The sequence below is a fragment of the Diorhabda sublineata genome, chromosome 8 (genome assembly GCF_026230105.1).
Source record: "Diorhabda sublineata isolate icDioSubl1.1 chromosome 8, icDioSubl1.1, whole genome shotgun sequence".
Taxonomy (NCBI): domain Eukaryota; kingdom Metazoa; phylum Arthropoda; class Insecta; order Coleoptera; family Chrysomelidae; genus Diorhabda; species Diorhabda sublineata.
In genome coordinates, this window is record NC_079481.1 from 30,845,086 (window position 1) to 30,863,041 (window position 17,956).

A 17,956-nucleotide genomic window follows, 5' to 3' on the forward strand; every position below is an offset into this window, starting at 1 on the left:
CATCTTATCAAATAAAATAGTTCATGTAAGCGTGGTAGTGACTCATCGGTGACTAGTTAGTGATTCGCGTCAGTAATTAATTTCAAATGAGTAGCCTCGTGTGTACAAGGCATTAGGAAATCTAACGAATTGTACTGCGTTCGGCTATGTACATCTGATGACTCTGATTGTTCGGTATCGTTCGGCAATCCACTTTATTTCGATCTCACTGCTCTGTTCGAGTTCGGTTATATGAATTTTTGAGTAAGATCTCTTTGCTTCAGATCTTGAAATAGAATACTCAGATTTGTTTTGACTTTTGACGTTTCGATACTTCTCAATTAGTAATGTTATTCGATAGTTGTTTGTACTTATGTGTTGGTTTTGTAATTAAGGTACGTTTCTAATGCAATTCGCGTGCGAAGTGGATCGCACTTTTGATATAACATGGATAGAAACATAAACGATAAATTTATTCTCCAGTGTGTATCCAATTACAAACCACTTGAAGATAAATCAGATAAAGAATAAAAATATATGTTACAAAAAGAAAATTGAACAATTCGACCTAGTGCGCATGTGTCATGCGCGGTATGAGACACAAATGCTTTGAGCTTGCAACCTCTGTGGATCGAGCAATACATTCTTTCTAGTATACCAATCATTGCATGAGAAATTTACTATTTGGCAATTACCCCGTTCACGTGAAACAAATCGTTCTCTATGTTCCGCGAACAACATTACCGAACGCAACTATTATGAATTGATGTTCATTTAAATATGGCCGCCGTTATTACCATATACTACTGTCTGTAAAGTTCTTTGCTTTGTAAAGTTATTTATCCGTTTTTAGATCCCATTATTTTCAGTTTTACCAGAAAAGGCTTTCTTAAAGTGTTGCTACTTAAAGTAGTGCGAAATTTCCTCTTGGAAACGTGGATATGTTAGTTTTTTTTTCAATTATGAAGTGTTATGTTTAGTGTAGTTAAAAGCGAGTTTTTACAGACGATTTTACATCATTTTCTGGATAATTAGACACAAAGCGGTGACAACTGCTTCCAGTATCTTCGAAATTAATGCTCGGCATAACTATTTAGTTCGAATTAAATGTGGTATAAAACATGTATAGTTTACAAATCCTGAACGCACCTACACGTTTCCAGTGAATTTTTATTCGATTTAATTATCACTGAAAGTATTTACCACATTGAAAATTGCTCTTAAGCTCAGTATAAACAGCAAATCGGATCACAAATCAGAATTAGTCTTGCCAAATGTGACTTTACATTAACAGAGCACCACATTTCTGCATAGTTTACTGCTGTGCCCCTATCAATATTTCATATTGGATATAGGGATACTTCAATTGAATTGGATTAACAGTAGTGTAGTGTCTGTTATACCTTCTGATTGGCAAGAAGTGTTAATTGGATCAATAATTTGTACTTCTTTGATTGCTTGCTATTTGTATAAAATTTCAATTCAATGAACATTTTCATTGGAATTGAGTCTTTCCCACGTACATTAGATTCCAGTTTTCACAATTTTTTTTGTATATACTTAAATCTGTTTTTTCATTGTATATTTAGGTTCAAATAAAACAAATAATTGCTAATAAAACATTTATTGGCACAACAACTAAACATACTTTTGAAATTATATTTTAATCGACTAGAAATTAGTAAATTTATGGCCAATATTTCTAAATATAAAGCTAAAATGTATATAAAGAAATAACAGGGTAACAAGCATTGATACGGAAATTATAAATGAGGTACCAAAATCGCAAACATTCAACTATAAAGTAAATTGGTTAATCAGCCATTTGTAGTAAAGAATTTATAGTACTCTCTTTATCTCCTCTATTAGCCTCAAATACAGTTTTGATAACTTCGTTTTCGATATTAGGAAACATTTCTTTGATCTAAAACAAGATCAATACTCAAATAAACCCATAGAAAAAAAAATAGGAAAAATATTCCACAAGAAGATCTAAAAATAAGACGTAATCACCTGTTTCAATTCAGATTCACTTAAAACAGGAGCAGGAGGAGCTACATTAGTTTCAGGTGCCGGAACCGGATACACTGCCACAGGTTTAATAGTACCATCCGTTCTAGGTACTACCATTACAGGTTGACTTGGGGCATACCAATTAGGAGGAGCTGTCTGAAGTAAAATGAAAAATAATCATTATATGTGGTATTTGCGTAATTCTTCTACTTTCCTAGTGGTATTTTCATCTACCAAACCTTTTAATACAGCCCATCATTACAACTGAATAACCAAATCATTTTTCAATTGAGTGGAAGTCCATAAAACTAAATTGGAAATATTTAGACTCAAATACTATTCACAAAGTATAAGGTACTTCTTAAAAGCATTTTTTACAAATATCTTCCAAACAATATCTCTATTAATGGAATAAATTGGCACTACAGCTCAACGTGAGCCTTCAAAATAATCCATTTTTCTCCATCCTTTCATATTCATTGTTGTAAGTCTTTGTGAACTCAATCTGATGCTAGTTCTGCCCCTTTTCTACCACTGCATGATTTTTTCAGGCATCCACTTCCTTTGAATGTAGCTAAACCATCTCAACATCTGGGCTTTAATGAATCAGACTAATGTTTTCATTACCAAATATTTAATTAATTTCTCTATTATTCCCGACTCTCCAGCAAATTATTTCTGGCAAATATGCGCTTAGATTGCCTACTCTATATTATTTTCTTCATTTGTTTGTGTATAGAATTGTTTTAAAAGCTTCGTCAGCTATTTTGAATGCTCAAAAGTATCACTTTAACATAAAAATTATTAAAATATTGTGTAGGATGAACTTTTGCTAAGAATTTCATGTTTAGTGATTGCTGAAAATCCTACTTGTCCACTCGCTTCATTTGTGAATAAAAACAATTAGAACAAAAGATCCCTTACCCCTTCAATTTACTTATGTATCTAGTCATTCATTCCCTTGTCTATCTAGTCATTCATTCACTTTAAATACATAATGTAGTACTTACAGTATAAGTTAGCACCAAATTTATCATGCCCTCTACGCCTTCTCCTTGTTTACCACTCAGGGGATACCAATCTTCATGAGTTTCCCCAGCTAAAACCTGTGGGGGGATGGTAATTTGAGCCCAAGCAATCAATTCGTCCATTGTAAACGATCTTTCATCAAATATTTCTACTGTAATTGTATTTATACCATTTGGTAAGTAACTAGAAATTAAAATAGTTAGTTATTTGAGCAAATGCTGCTATTTCAGAATTTTACGTACCAGTAAACTACTTTGTTCCATCTGGGGTTTTTACTTCCATTTGGATCAGTTGGTGTTTCATATATGGAATGTCCCACTCTTATTCGACAATATGGATCCATTCTAGTCATTCCGTAGTTCTTGGCTAATTTAGCTTGGGCTACGGTGATACTGAGTCTTCCAGCGGGATTAATAACGTAGGATACGGGTCCTTCTGTATATAGTTGTTGAAGAGCTAGAGCTGTTTCTCTATCGGCAGCTTCTTGTTGCTCGTGTCTGAGAGGATTAATTTGTAGAAAATCTTCAGGTAGAGGACCTAATAGTACCTAAGCAGATTCGGAAAACGATAGAAAACATTGGATATAATGTCAGTACTAATTATAGAGTATACTAGAATAATGGCTTCCGAGATGATATGTAATAAACTATTTTAGAAATTATTTACTTACTCTGTGACGCTTTTCTTTAACGCTTTCCGACATTGCTGAAGCCATATATTTGTTTATATATAGCAATAATATTTATAAAGCAATTTTAAAATTCGTATTAGAAAAATATTTACCAACTTAACTTGTTTTGATAAAATTTACGTATTTTGACGTTTGCTCCAAATGACATGGAGCGTAAACTTCTTATAGGACTATAAAACGAAACGTCTATAAATGTTTAGTAATTTATCTATGATTTTACTGTATATAAGAACTTAATTACAATTCCTAATAAAATAATTTTTGTGGTAATAAAATTTCCGTTTGGTTCCTTCCACAACTGTCAAATAATAATAATAATTAGAAAATTTTTTGGAAAAAAATAGAATATAACGATGTGAAGTTAGCTTTACTCATTGATACCATATCTTCTTTCCCATAAATAATACGAGTTTTAGTGAAATTAAGATTTAAATATTAATACGCATTTCAAACTTAAAAAACAATAAATTGGTTTAATGTATTTACACATTATTTGTTTGTAATTATGTGGAATTGCGTTTTTATTATTTAGTCTAATCTGATTAGCACTCTTTTTAAATTTGATTTGTATGTACAAACTCAAGGACAGGATGTGAAGAAATATTTACATTATTACCAGATGGACCATTTTTCATTATGTCGACTACATTGCAATGGAGGAAGATAAAAATCTGGTTATAAATCAACAAAAGTGAATTACAGAGACGGATTTGTTGCAAAAAGCAAACAATAACATGTTATTTTAATAAAAAAGTGTTGGAATAATCTAAGTAACTATAAACTTTTTGTCTAGAATATTACAATAAAAAAATAACACAAAGGCAAATTTTCATTATTTTTTTCTTGTAATATACCCTAAAAAGTTTCTTCGAAGTCTAAAAAAGTATTAAAAATTTCAATACGCGTCTATTAATTTGGGTTGAATATTATAGATAGAAAAACAGGCTAATACACCTCTGGAACATATATTTAAAACAACAACATAAATTAGTTTCCCCAAAGTGGCATAATTAATTATACAGTAATGATTATAAAATTGATTTTAATTATAGCGATTTTGAATTCGTTATTTACTTTAATATGTTATTAAAAATGTTAATGCTAGATTAATCAAATAACACATTCACAATTTTTTCATATTCTATTTTCTATTTGTTCACTTAATAGATTTTGTTTTATTCGATTTCATATTTTTTTGGAAATAAAAAATCGAATCATAATATGGCTGCCCCGTTCACTTTGTTCAGTTTCAGTGATAGTGATTTCCGATTACAACCGAATTAATCCGATCGTAGTTTCCGATGGATTGTATTATCCAATTCGATATCTTGTTAAATATCACAATTTCTATATTATTTGAGATAATATAGAAAAATTGAAGATAGGATGCATATTTTTATATTTATACAAAGTTTCAGTGTTATTATGTATTAATAACTAGCTTGTTGCGATTGATGATCAATGAGCGTCAGCTGGTTGCTGACAGTTATATATATACACTAGTTATACTTTTTACATTTACGCATATAATTGTATAATAAATTTGACTCGTTTTATAAGCTAAATTGATGCAAAAAACATGAACCGGAACTAAAGTTTCGCAACATCTAGCGATTATTGATAAATTCTTTCGAGATTCTCAATAAGCTTCTTATAAATCAGAAAATGCAAATTTGATGAATCATTAACAAATAAAAAACATAGTAATGATTCAATTAATTATTAAATCGAAATGTTTGATCACTTTTTTGTATAGTTTACGATTGTATTGTATGTAGATTCATGTTTCTGAGATTTTGTACAAGATTTGCTGTAAAAGGTCGTAAGTGAATAAAGCGTGTCTTCATTATATTATAGTTGAACCGAAGTAAGGTTATGTATAGTACTGATTTAAAAAGGCTCCAATCAACGAATGTATAAAAATTTTAGACAAGTACTTGATTGGTTCTTTTTTTTTACAAATATCATATACATCAAAGAGACTAAACTTGAAAGTTTTCATGATAAAAATTACATTTTTAATCTAAAAAACATTTTTAATAAAACAAATTGAAAACGGTCTATACAGATATATTAAATTGGACCATTCTTTATTAATATGAATTAATTCCAATACTCGTTCTCAATTTCAAAGAAACTATTATGTTTCTATGCTTAATAGGGACTTCTGATACCGCCCGCATTGAGAACGTAAAACCTACTAACCAAATTTAAATCTACCAGTTATGTGAACATAAATTCCAATCTAGTTGGTGCTATGTTGTTGTCGACCGCGACGATGCTTCGCCTAACCTAACGCGCCTCAATTCATTAATCCTTAAAAATTAGAAAAAAAAAAATCGTTTGTTTTGAATATGTAATATTCGCGCATTGGCAGATAAACATCTATCTATTGATGCGACGTTGCCGGATTGTAAGCGTGTAAGACCTTGATTTTTTTATGGAAAAATTATGTACCACAATATTATAGATATTTGAGGTGTATAAATGCTGAATTTTGTTTTATTTTGATAAAAAATAGCAATTAAACCCAATCATCTGTCGCCTAGGAACAGAATTAGAATTAAATTGCAACACAAAAAAAGCTACATATGACATTAATTATTCAATTGTTTTTGAAGAAAATTAGTTAAAAAACAAACATATTTGTATGGATGATAATATTTATTTTTACTGAAAGGTAACCATAAAATAAAGCGTATGCTGTCAAATGATAATGTATTGAGTGTAATCGCGTCTTAAGAGAAATCTTGTAAACTAAAAATGTGTCACAAATATTTGCTTACGAGAAATTTCTAGAAATCGTCCGATTTATTCAACGTCGTAGCAGCCTTTGTTTCTTATCAGTACATTATCAATTTGATTCGGATATGAAATTTCTTCAATAAAATCGTAAATCTACCTTTGACGGCAACATCGCTCTAATCGTGAGTTGAGGCTAACCCTTCCATCTAATAATCTCCTTGTATTATGTCACGGCCGACCAATAGCGTCCGTAAAGAATGACATCAGGGTCTAAAAATAACTCTGGCATAATGAAAACCGCACATGGGACTGTGAAATGTTTCAAATAAGTTTGAGTTCAGCACAGATCGCGCGGACGGCGGGCAGATACATATGAAATGTTTATTAATTACGACGACGAATGCTCGGATTATTTGAAATTGTGCTTGATTGATAAAAAATATAACTTCGCCGAGTGTCATAGACTGTTTTTTCGTGAAATTTGCACATTTTTGCCGAGTGATTCTGATTTTTGTTGCAGCAGGTGGTTTTATTTGAGGTAAATGTTTATATTTACCCTTTTCTCTGCCTACGCTGTTATCTTTTTTGCTTTTTCTTTTTTTTAAATAAAATTTTAGCTTCTTCTCGGTTAAGGAATAAGAAGACTCTTATTTTATATATGCAGCGTAAATTTATTTTTGAAATTACAAATTTATGTGTTACGGTTTTTAATAATTACCGGAAAAAATTAATACGTACTGCTTCAACTATTACATTCTGAAATGAGTTGATACAAATTCCAATTTTAATTTGAGCTATTCAGAAATAATAAAATGTTCTAATTCTATGCTTGGGTGATAATTATAAATTTATCAATTCGTATTTTTTCATTACATTTTTAGAAAAGTTATATATCTTCTTAAAAAAGGCGGCATTTTCGACTTTCCTTACCTCCTTTAGGCGCCAAATGAAATAACATGGTGGCTGGTTCTTTATTCTTCAACTATTTTTTTATACGAGTTTGCAAAATATTGCTAACGCGAATTTGTATGCATATTATTGTATTTGAGAGAACAGCTATTTGATTAGATAAGAAACTATCGATAACATTCATTGTAAAACAACACCTATTGAAGCGTCTTTAGAAATATTAATAAATTACGTAAATATTAATTTTTCTTTCATCTATTTTAAAAAATGTAAACCTATTAATTTGGCATTTGAAAATTATTTAATTAAAGCTCTATTGATATATTCTAGTCAAATATTTAAATTCCAACTTGGTTTGTTATGTTGATGCTAGTTATATTTCTAGGGAGAAATCTAGTTACTTTTGGTTAAACAGACATATGTCAGATCAGCTGATTGATTTGACCGCTTTAGTAGAACTTAACTTTTCGTCTTCTATGATAAATCTTGTTAATCCTTTATTTTTTGTTGTGGATATTTATGAAATTTTCTTTAATTATAAAATTCATATTTAACATTTTTATAGATTTGGTATTATTTTAGTTGTATTTCTAGTGATAAATGTAGTTATTTTCGATTTAATAAGTATCGAATTGTTGGTTGGTAGATAGTTAGCTGTCACACAAATACAGGGGTAAAAAAGAATGTTCATGAATTGAAGTCCAGGAATCAAAAATAATTATACTTTTAAGTCAATATAAACAAAATAAATTATTAGAAAATTAAATCTATATAGCATATATATGTTTCGAAATTTGATTGAGCCTATAAAAAAAATAGAGTATGACAGTCAATTGTACCTTAAGATTTGTGTTAAATGTCGGCAGACTTAAGTGGACAATTACAAGGTATGTGGGTTTTTGAATTATCGAGAGTGTGCCAGTCGCTGCCCACATTCCGTAATTTATTTATTTATATTAAAGATTATATTTAAACTGATTTCACTTGAACTTTTTTGACAACCTTAATCATAAACTGTCATATTTTAACTTGAACGGTTATAAAAATTTCTGAACCAAATTTATATACCAGGGTTAATTGAAAAGAAGTGTTTATAATACCCGACAAAAGTATAGATATATTGGGTGAAGTAATAAAGAAAGAAACAGCGTTTTATTGTGTAATTGCATGCTTATTATCTTATTTTAGTTTTGATAGGAGATTAATTCTTCAAATAGTAATTAAAATGAAATCATGTATCAAAGCTAATAGAACAAATTTCTTCATTTAACTCTATAAACAATTATGGTTCACGTGGGTTGCGCTCAATATACAACAAAATGCCAGTTCTCTCTTCAATCTCAAGGTAATTTGTAGTAGGTGTGTGTAATGTACCTAGTGTTTGCCAATAATTGTATATTTTTATAGTCCAGTAAGAGAATTTAAAAAAAAATTAATGATGTGGACAATTCGATTGATTTTCTTCAGTCCATGGGCCAGTTATGACCCATGGTGGTATTTTTTTTGATATTATTTAGACGAAAGTCTATTTCAAATACAATAATTTATTTGAAAATTGAAGATTTATTGGAAATTCCTGGACTATAAGCATCCATCAGTCAAATTTGGAGTACCCGATACTTAATGAATAAATACCATGTTATTTATTTAAGATAAGAGTTATATGAAAGGCAATCCATCACTTTTTACCGATGTCGAAATTAGTTTTGATTGTATTTTTGAATTTACGTTATTGAGCGATACCCAATTGAAATATTTCTAATAAAACACCCCGGATAATTAGTTTGATGCTCATAATATAGTTTTTATATAAATCCATGTGTATTTTTCATGTCAGTTTAACGTAAAAAAATATTTTTTTTCCTAGAATCCGATACAACTTTCACATTCAAGGGCTTTTCGACTTTTGAAACGAGTCAATATCTATTTATAGATCGATTTTTCCATTTCAAAAGTATGCTAATTACTTCGCTTCGACTGCATAAACATTTAAATAATCCATACAATCATTTGAATCAGTTTAAGGTGTTCGATTGAAAATCATTGTTATTAATAAACTAGCCGTCTAGATCTAATACAAGAATGGTAATTTATAATTTTATAAAAATTGACTGAGATATTTTTCAAATCCAAAAAACAAATCCATTTGTATATCTCTTCTTCTTTTTTTTGTTTAGTTATCTAAGATCTCTTTAAAAACACTACACAGCTAACCAAATTTCATGTTTGTCTTCTTGGTATTAACTTACGAGGGTGGCTCCAAAGGTACTTTCACCTACAAGCCAATTTTTTCGAGTTTGGGTACAGAAACTAATCCGAAGAGGCTAAATCTGGTGTATAGGGTGCACGAGGTAGCAATTCAAACTATAATTCAATAATTTTTGTTTAAAATTTCTTTTTTTATGTGTAATTATCTAAGATTTTTTCAAAATTAGCACACGCTTCACTATTTCATTGATTCGAAGCTTGTCAGCGAACCAAATTTCGTGTTTGTCTTCTTGGTATTAACTTACGAGGGTGGTTCCAAAGGTACTTTCACCTAAAAGCCAATTTTTTCGAGTTTGGGTACATAAAATAATCCAAAAGTGGCTAAATCTGGTAAATAGGGTGCACGAAGTAGCAATTCAAACTATAATTCAATATTTTTTGTTTAAACTTTCTTTTTTTATGTGTAATTATCTAAGATTTTTTCAAAATTAGCACACGCTTCACTATTTCATTGATTCGAAGCTTGTCAGCGAACCAAATTTCATCATTGTCTTCTTGGTATTAAATTACGAGGGTGGTTCCAAAGGAACTTTAACCTAAAAGCCAATTTTTTCGAGTTTAAGTACATAAAATAATCCAAAAGTGGCTAAATCTGGTAAATAGGGTGCACGAAGTAGCAATTCAAACTATAATTCAATATTTTTTGTTTAAACTTTCTTTTTTTATGTGTAATTATCTAAGATTTTTTCAAAATTAGCACACGCTTCACTATTTCATTGATTCGAAGCTTGTCAGCGAACCAAATTTCATCATTGTATTCTTGGTATTAAATTACGAGGGTGGTTCCAAAGGAACTTTAACCTAAAAGCCAATTTTTTCGAGTTTGAGAACAGAAACTAATCCTAAAGGGACTAAATCTGGTAAATAGGGTGCACGAAGTAGCAATTCAAACTATAATTCAATAATTTTTGTTAAAACTTTCTTTTTTTATGTGTAATTATCTAAGATTTTTTCAAAATTAGCACACGCTTCACTATTTCATTGATTCGAAGCTTGTCAGCGAACCAAATTTCGTATTTGTCTTCTTGGTATTAAATTACGAGGGTGGTTCCAAAGGAACTTTAACCTAAAAGCCAATTTTTTCGAGTTTGAGAACAGAAACTAATCCTAAAGGGACTAAATCTGGTAAATAGGGTGCACGAAGTAGCAATTCAAACTATAATTCAATAATTTTTGTTAAAACTTTCTTTTTTTATGTGTAATTATCTAAGATTTTTTCAAAATTAGCTCATGCTTCACTATTTCATTGATTCGAAGCTTAACAGCGAACCAAATTTCGTATTTGTCTTCTTGGTATTAAATTACGAGGGTGGTTCCAAAAGTACTTTCACCTAAAAACCAATTTTTTCGAGTTTGGGTACATAAAATAATCCAAAAGGGGCTAAATCTGGTAAATAGGGTGCACGAAGTAGCAATTCAAACTATAATTCAATAATTTTTGTTTAAAATTTCTTTTTTTGTGTGTAATTATCTAAGATTTTCTCAAAATTAGCACACGCTTCACTATTTCATTGATTCGAAGCTTGTCAGCGAACCAAATTTCGTGTTTGTCTTCTTGGTATTAACTTACGAGGGTGGTTCCAAAGGAACTTTAACCTAAAAGCCAATTTTTTCGAGTTTGAGAACAGAAACTAATCCTAAAGGGACTAAATCTGGTAAATAGGGTGCACGAAGTAGCAATTCAAACTATAATTCAATAATTTTTGTTTAAACTTTCTTTTTTTATGTGTAATTATCTAAGATTTTTTCAAAATTAGCACACGCTTCACTATTTCATTGATTCGAAGCTTGTCAGCGTACCAAATTTCGTATTTGTCTTCTTGGTATTAACTTACGAGGGTGGTTCCAAAGGAACTTTAACCTAAAAGCCAATTTTTTCGAGTTTGAGAACAGAAACTAATCCTAAAGGGACTAAATCTGGTAAATAGGGTGCACGAAGTAGCAATTCAAACTATAATTCAATAATTTTTGTTTAAACTTTCTTTTTTTATGTGTAATTATCTAAGATTTTTTCAAAATTAGCTCATGCTTCACTATTTCATTGATTCGAAGCTTGTCAGCGTACCAAATTTCGTATTTGTCTTCTTAGTATTAACTTACGAGGGTGGTTCCAAAGGAACTTTAACCTAAAAGCCAATTTTTTCGAGTTTGAGAACAGAAACTAATCCTAAAGGGACTAAATCTGGTAAATAGGGTGCACGAAGTAGCAATTCAAACTATAATTCAATAATTTTTGTTAAAACTTTCTTTTTTTATGTGTAATTATCTAAGATTTTTTCAAAATTAGCTCATGCTTCACTATTTCATTGATTCGAAGCTTAACAGCGAACCAAATTTCGTATTTGTCTTCTTGGTATTAAATTACGAGGGTGGTTCCAAAGGTACTTTAACCTAAAAGCCAATTTTTTCGAGTTTGGGTACATAAAATAATCCAAAAGGGACTAAATCTGGTAAATAGGGTGCACGAAGTAGCAATTCAAACTATAATTCAATAATTTTTGTTTAAAATTTCTTTTTTTATGTGTAATTATCTAAGATTTTTTCAAAATTAGCACACGCTTCACTATTTCATTGATTCGAAGCTTGACAGCGAACCAAATTTCGTGTTTGTCTTCTTGGTATTAACTTACGAGGGTGGTTCCAAAGGTACTTTCACCTAAAAGCCTAGTTTTTCGAGTTTGGGTACACAAACTAATCCGAAGAGGCTAAATCTGTCAAATAGGGTGGATTATTCAATAATTATTCAATAATTTTGACCATTGCAATAACGGACATCACTGTATATATAGAATAAATTTTTTCGCGACCCAGTGCTTTAATTCTGGATATGCAGGAAATAGTTGGTAGACCGCTTGTCGTTCTAAACATTCGATGATGCAACTTATCGCATTACAAGGAAAAAATTGAATCATTCCGCTTCAATTCCGTTTCTGTAGTAAAACATTACGTACCTCCCAATTAATGAGTGACGAATTTATATTTTTTATGTTTATTAACTGTAATAATTATTAGTTAATTCAATAAAACATATTATATGACAAAAAAGAACAAAATACAAACATTCTGATGGAAAAATTAATCAAAAGAAAAGGTCAAACGGTTTACGTGGCCATTTTTATGGATTTAATCCAAACTGGAAGTAATTTATGTCGCCTGTTGGCTCTGAATCAGTTTCTACCGAAGCTCTGACCAGCGCTTTTTGATAAAACAGCGTTTAACCCTCCTCCACGCAGGGTTTCCTACCCGGAGGTCCAGGGAAAGCTTGATAACAGTCCAAGAACGCCCATCAAACAACTAGTTGCTTCTAAAAGCACTCGTACTAGATCCTGGTGCTGGCTGGGCTAAATCTGATGATTCTCGGCATTCAAGTCGGGCCCGAGGGTCTATCAAAACAAAGATAACTCTGTAAATTGTCCTGGTAACTGGTTAGATAGATTGAGGACATCGCAGATCATCCTTGGACACGTTTCCATACCTCCAAAGACATATATTGACCAAAGAACTGTGCCTGTGGTAAAACCTCCGCGTGTTGAGCACCACGTGGTCTTTGGTGACGATGACGAAGGAAAAAACAGGATAAAAAATGATTCTGGAAGACCAAGTTGCAAGTATACTGAACAATAGTTATACCAACAAAGATACGAGGGTTCTTAACGAAGAATTGGAAGAGAATTATGACCGGGAAGACCAAATTATAGATTACGGAATTAATTTGGACAAAAAGAACTGATGAGAACCGAAAAAAATAGATTGGTTGGATCAGATATAGAGAATGGCAGATTTTGGAGCGATAAAACGGAAGACCGAGGAAATGCAGAGGATCTAATACAGAGAGGAATTCAGGATTGGAAAACGGATATTAAAAATATAAAAAAATCGAAGGGAATCGCTTCCACGTTATGGGTTTTAATATAAACATGATGTAATATTGAAACGCACTGTATATAACTCCAATTTATTTTTTTTTTCATAAAAACCTTGATGCTAGTACAATATTTATGTAAATCATAAAAGTAATTTACAATTTTTTCCTAAACAAACAAAGAAACTTTCCGAGTTTTTCCACATCCATAAAATCCAGTTGATTTTACTAATAAATCAAAATTTTTCTTAGGAATTTTGATTCGTAACGGACACGCAATCCACAATCACGAAATTCTAGTCTATAAATTTGACTAACAAATGTCCTAAATATATAAAAAAAACTAATTTTGCACGTTTTTTTAGAAGTTTGATTCCATTATCATCATTTCACACCTTTTGTACGCGTATAAAAAAAATCCAACCACGACCATCAATTAGTTCATGACTATTAAAATGTTCCGCATTAAATAATTCAGTATCTAAAGTTGCTGAAACCTGTTTTTCCTTTTGGATAGTTGTGGTGTTCATGGTTTTGATACTCCTTATATTTTTACGAAAAGTTTTGCGAAAATAAATGAAATTCCATGCTGGAACCCAAAGAATCCAAGTGGATTTTGGTCGAATTGTACTTGGAGATCAAATCTAGTGAAAGAATCCGTCAGAAACTGCCAATAATTAACCAGAAATTCCCCTGGTACGGGGACCATCGATATATTCCATGGTTAAACTTTATGTTTGAAAAAGTTTCGTCGATGGTTCGAAAATGTCGAAGGTAATAATTAATAAAGCAAATAAATGTATTTGTTTAAATGAAACACGGTTTTTATGGGTTTGTTTGTACAAACTGCAGTCTTAATTATATCCATTGTTGTATTTTGGTGTTTTATTGGCGAACAAGAGATATTTTTGAAGAAAAGCAATCGAATATTTTATGGGTGCATTGTTCTTTGACACCAATTCGATTTAATTTATTAAGTTTCAGGATTCAGTCATTCTGGACTTGGTAGTTCTTCATTTCTTGATCCACGAAATTCCTTAAGGAATTCCATCTTGGCAACAACAGAATCCTCACAATTTCTTCACCATTATTTCCCAAAAACATCGAATTAATCTGTGGTAATTGAGCTACTGTCTAGTTTTACAGTTTTTGTCAGATTGAGCAATCAATTCCTCGATTTCAATGGCAGGAACTTCCGGTTGTAAGCTTTGTAGGTCTGGTTAACTACAGTCCAAAGTTTCTGCCCGAAATTTTCGCAAAACATCGATAATAATCGGGTCTTCATTGAGCTAAAGTCTAGTTTTACAGTTTTTGTCAGATTGAGCAATCAATTCCTCGATTTCAAAGGCAGGAACTTCCGGTTGTAAGCTTTGTAGGTCTAGTTAACTACAGTGCAAAATTTCTGCCCGAAATTTTCGCAAAACATCGATAATAATCGGGTCTTCATTGAGCTAAAGTCTAGTTTCACAGTTTTTGTCAGATTGAGCAATCAATTCCTCGATTTCAATGGTAGGAACTTCCGGTTGTAAGCTTTGTAGGTCTGGTTAACTACAGTCCAAAGTTTCTGCCCGAAATTTTCGCAAAACATCGATAATAATCGGGTCTTCATTGAGCTAAAGTCTAGTTTCACAGTTTTTGTCAGATTGAGCAATCAATTCCTCGATTTCAAAGGCAGGAACTTCCGGTTGTAAGCTTTGTAGGTCTGGTTAACTACAGTGCAAAATTTCTGCCCGAAATTTTCGCAAAACATCGATAATAATCGGGTCTTCATTGAGCTAAAGTCTAGTTTCACAGTTTTTGTCAGATTGAGCAATCAATTCCTCGATTTCAAAGGCAGGAACTTCCGGTTGTAAGCTTTGTAGGTCTGGTTAACTACAGTGCAAAATTTCTGCCCGAAATTTTCGCAAAACATCGATAATAATCGGGTCTTCATTGAGCTAAAGTCTAGTTTCACAGTTTTTGTCAGATTGAGCAATCAATTCCTCGATTTCAATGGCAGGAACTTCCGGTTGTAAGCTTTGTAGGTCTGGTTAACTACAGTCCAAAGTTTCTGCCCGAAATTTTCGCAAAACATCGATAATAATCGGGTCTTCATTGAGCTAAAGTCTAGTTTTACAGTTTTTGTCAGATTGAGCAATCAATTCCTCGATTTCAAAGGCAGGAACTTCCGGTTGTAAGCTTTGTAGGTCTGGTTAACTACAGTGCAAAATTTCTGCCCGAAATTTTCGCAAAACATCGATAATAATCGGGTCTTCATTGAGCTACTGTCTAGTTTTACAGTTTTTGTCAGATTGAGCAATCAATTCCTCGATTTCAATGGCAGGAACTTCCGGTTGTAAGCTTTGTAGGTCTGGTTAACTACAGTGCAAAATTTCTGCCCGAAATTTTCGCAAAACATCGATAATAATCGGGTCTTCATTGAGCTAAAGTCTAGTTTCACAGTTTTTGTCAGATTGAGCAATCAATTCCTCGATTTCAAAGGCAGGAACTTCCGGTTGTAAGCTTTGTAGGTCTGGTTAACTACAGTGCAAAATTTCTGCCCGAAATTTTCGCAAAACATCGATAATAATCGGGTCTTCATTGAGCTAAAGTCTAGTTTCACAGTTTTTGTCAGATTGAGCAATCAATTCCTCGATTTCAATGGTAGGAACTTCCGGTTGTGAGCTTTGTAGGTCTGGTTAACTACAGTCCAAAGTTTCTGCCCGAAATTTTCGCAAAACATCGATAATAATCGGGTCTTCATTGAGCTACTGTCTAGTTTTACAGTTTTTGTCAGATTGAGCAATCAATTCCTCGATTTCAATGGCAGGAACTTCCGGTTGTAAGCTTTGTAGGTCTGGTTAACTACAGTGCAAAATTTCTGCCCGAAATTTTCGCAAAACATCGATAATAATCGGGTCTTCATTGAGCTAAAGTCTAGTTTTACAGTTTTTGTCAGATTGAGCAATCAATTCCTCGATTTCAAAGGCAGGAACTTCCGGTTGTAAGCTTTGTAGGTCTGGTTAACTACAGTGCAAAATTTCTGCCCGAAATTTTCGCAAAACATCGATAATAATCGGGTCTTCATTGAGCTAAAGTCTAGTTTTACAGTTTTTGTCAGATTGAGCAATCAATTCCTCGATTTCAAAGGCAGGAACTTCCGGTTGTAAGCTTTGTAGGTCTGGTTAACTACAGTGCAAAATTTCTGCCCGAAATTTTCGCAAAACATCGATAATAATCGGGTCTTCATTGAGCTAAAGTCTAGTTTTACAGTTTTTGTCAGATTGAGCAATCAATTCCTCGATTTCAAAGGCAGGAACTTCCGGTTGTAAGCTTTGTAGGTCTGGTTAACTACAGTGCAAAATTTCTGCCCGAAATTTTCGCAAAACATCGATAATAATCGGGTCTTCATTGAGCTAAAGTCTAGTTTTACAGTTTTTGTCAGATTGAGCAATCAATTCCTCGATTTCAATGGCAGGAACTTCCGGTTGTGAGCTTTGTAGGTCTGGTTAACTACAGTCCAAAGTTTCTGCCCGAAATTTTCGCAAAACATCGATAATAATCGGGTCTTCATTGAGCTACTGTCTAGTTTTACAGTTTTTGTCAGATTGAGCAATCAATTCCTCGATTTCAATGGCAGGAACTTCCGGTTGTAAGCTTTGTAGGTCTGGTTAACTACAGTCCAAAGTTTCTGCCGAAATTTTCGCGTATTGCGTATGCCAAACGAATAGGAAATTTCGTTTAAACTGAAACGTCAAATCGATTGGGATCATCAGGATCTTCCGAACGCGCTCCGTTGCTCAATTTTGATCTTCTTAAATTGTAAGCACATAATGTCCCAAATTAGGTCACGTTGCATGGTTAATAATCGCAATTTCACTAAGGCGTTGCTCCTGCAAACCTCAATACGTCGTAAAGCCGTTTATCCCAAAGCGAACGCAGTAAACGCCGCTCTATTCAAATAATTACCTCATAAATTTTTTCATTATGCGTCCAAAATGATCTAGTTGTCGATCTCGGCGGTTTTCTCGACGATTTCGCATTGCTACGAACTCGTCCACGACATGGTCCGAGGAGCCGGTCACTACCAAGTAGTGCAGGATAATCAGTTATTTTAATTATATAATAATAACCAAAATAATATAAACAAAGTGCAACAACATCAATGGACTGCTTAAGGTTTTACTTATAGGGTTTTTTTGGTGGTTATTTCTTATGAAGGAACCACGTATCGTGAAAAATCGTGACGTCAAATGGTAAATGTACCATAACAAATTATTTCTATGAGGGATTTTAATTTATTCGTAATTTTTATTACGTTAATTACCATTTGAGTGTAATCGAAATGATCGTGATGAAAAATTTTATGCAAACATACAAAAATGTTTTTTTTTTTTAAATATTTTTTAATTATAAAATTAACCTCTAAATTGCTTTTTGGGTCAATGCTGAATATTTTCGGACAGATAAATATCTAGAAC

The 17,956-nt window shown here is 32.1% G+C and overlaps 2 protein-coding genes across 2 annotated transcripts in view; one reads left to right on the plus strand and one right to left on the minus strand.

Annotated features, from left to right (window-relative positions):
• Positions 1-1,583: 1,583 nt before the first annotated feature.
• Positions 1,584-3,865, minus strand: LOC130447298 (toll-interacting protein-like). The gene is made up of 5 exons (XM_056784034.1): positions 3,692-3,865; positions 3,264-3,568; positions 3,003-3,204; positions 1,993-2,148; positions 1,584-1,903 (listed from the first exon to the last, which is right to left on the minus strand). The coding sequence occupies exons 1-5, from the start codon at positions 3,734-3,736 to the stop codon at positions 1,793-1,795; spliced, it is 819 nt and encodes a 272-aa protein (XP_056640012.1). The 5' UTR covers positions 3,737-3,865; the 3' UTR covers positions 1,584-1,792.
• Positions 3,866-6,775: 2,910 nt separating this feature from the next.
• The window catches only part of LOC130447666 (activating transcription factor 3), a 61,719-nt gene continuing 50,538 nt past the window's right edge, over positions 6,776-17,956 (plus strand). Inside the window, exon 1 of the mRNA XM_056784619.1 lies at positions 6,776-6,995. The gene's annotated coding sequence lies outside the window, so the exon portion shown is untranslated. The remainder of the gene's footprint in view (positions 6,996-17,956) is intronic.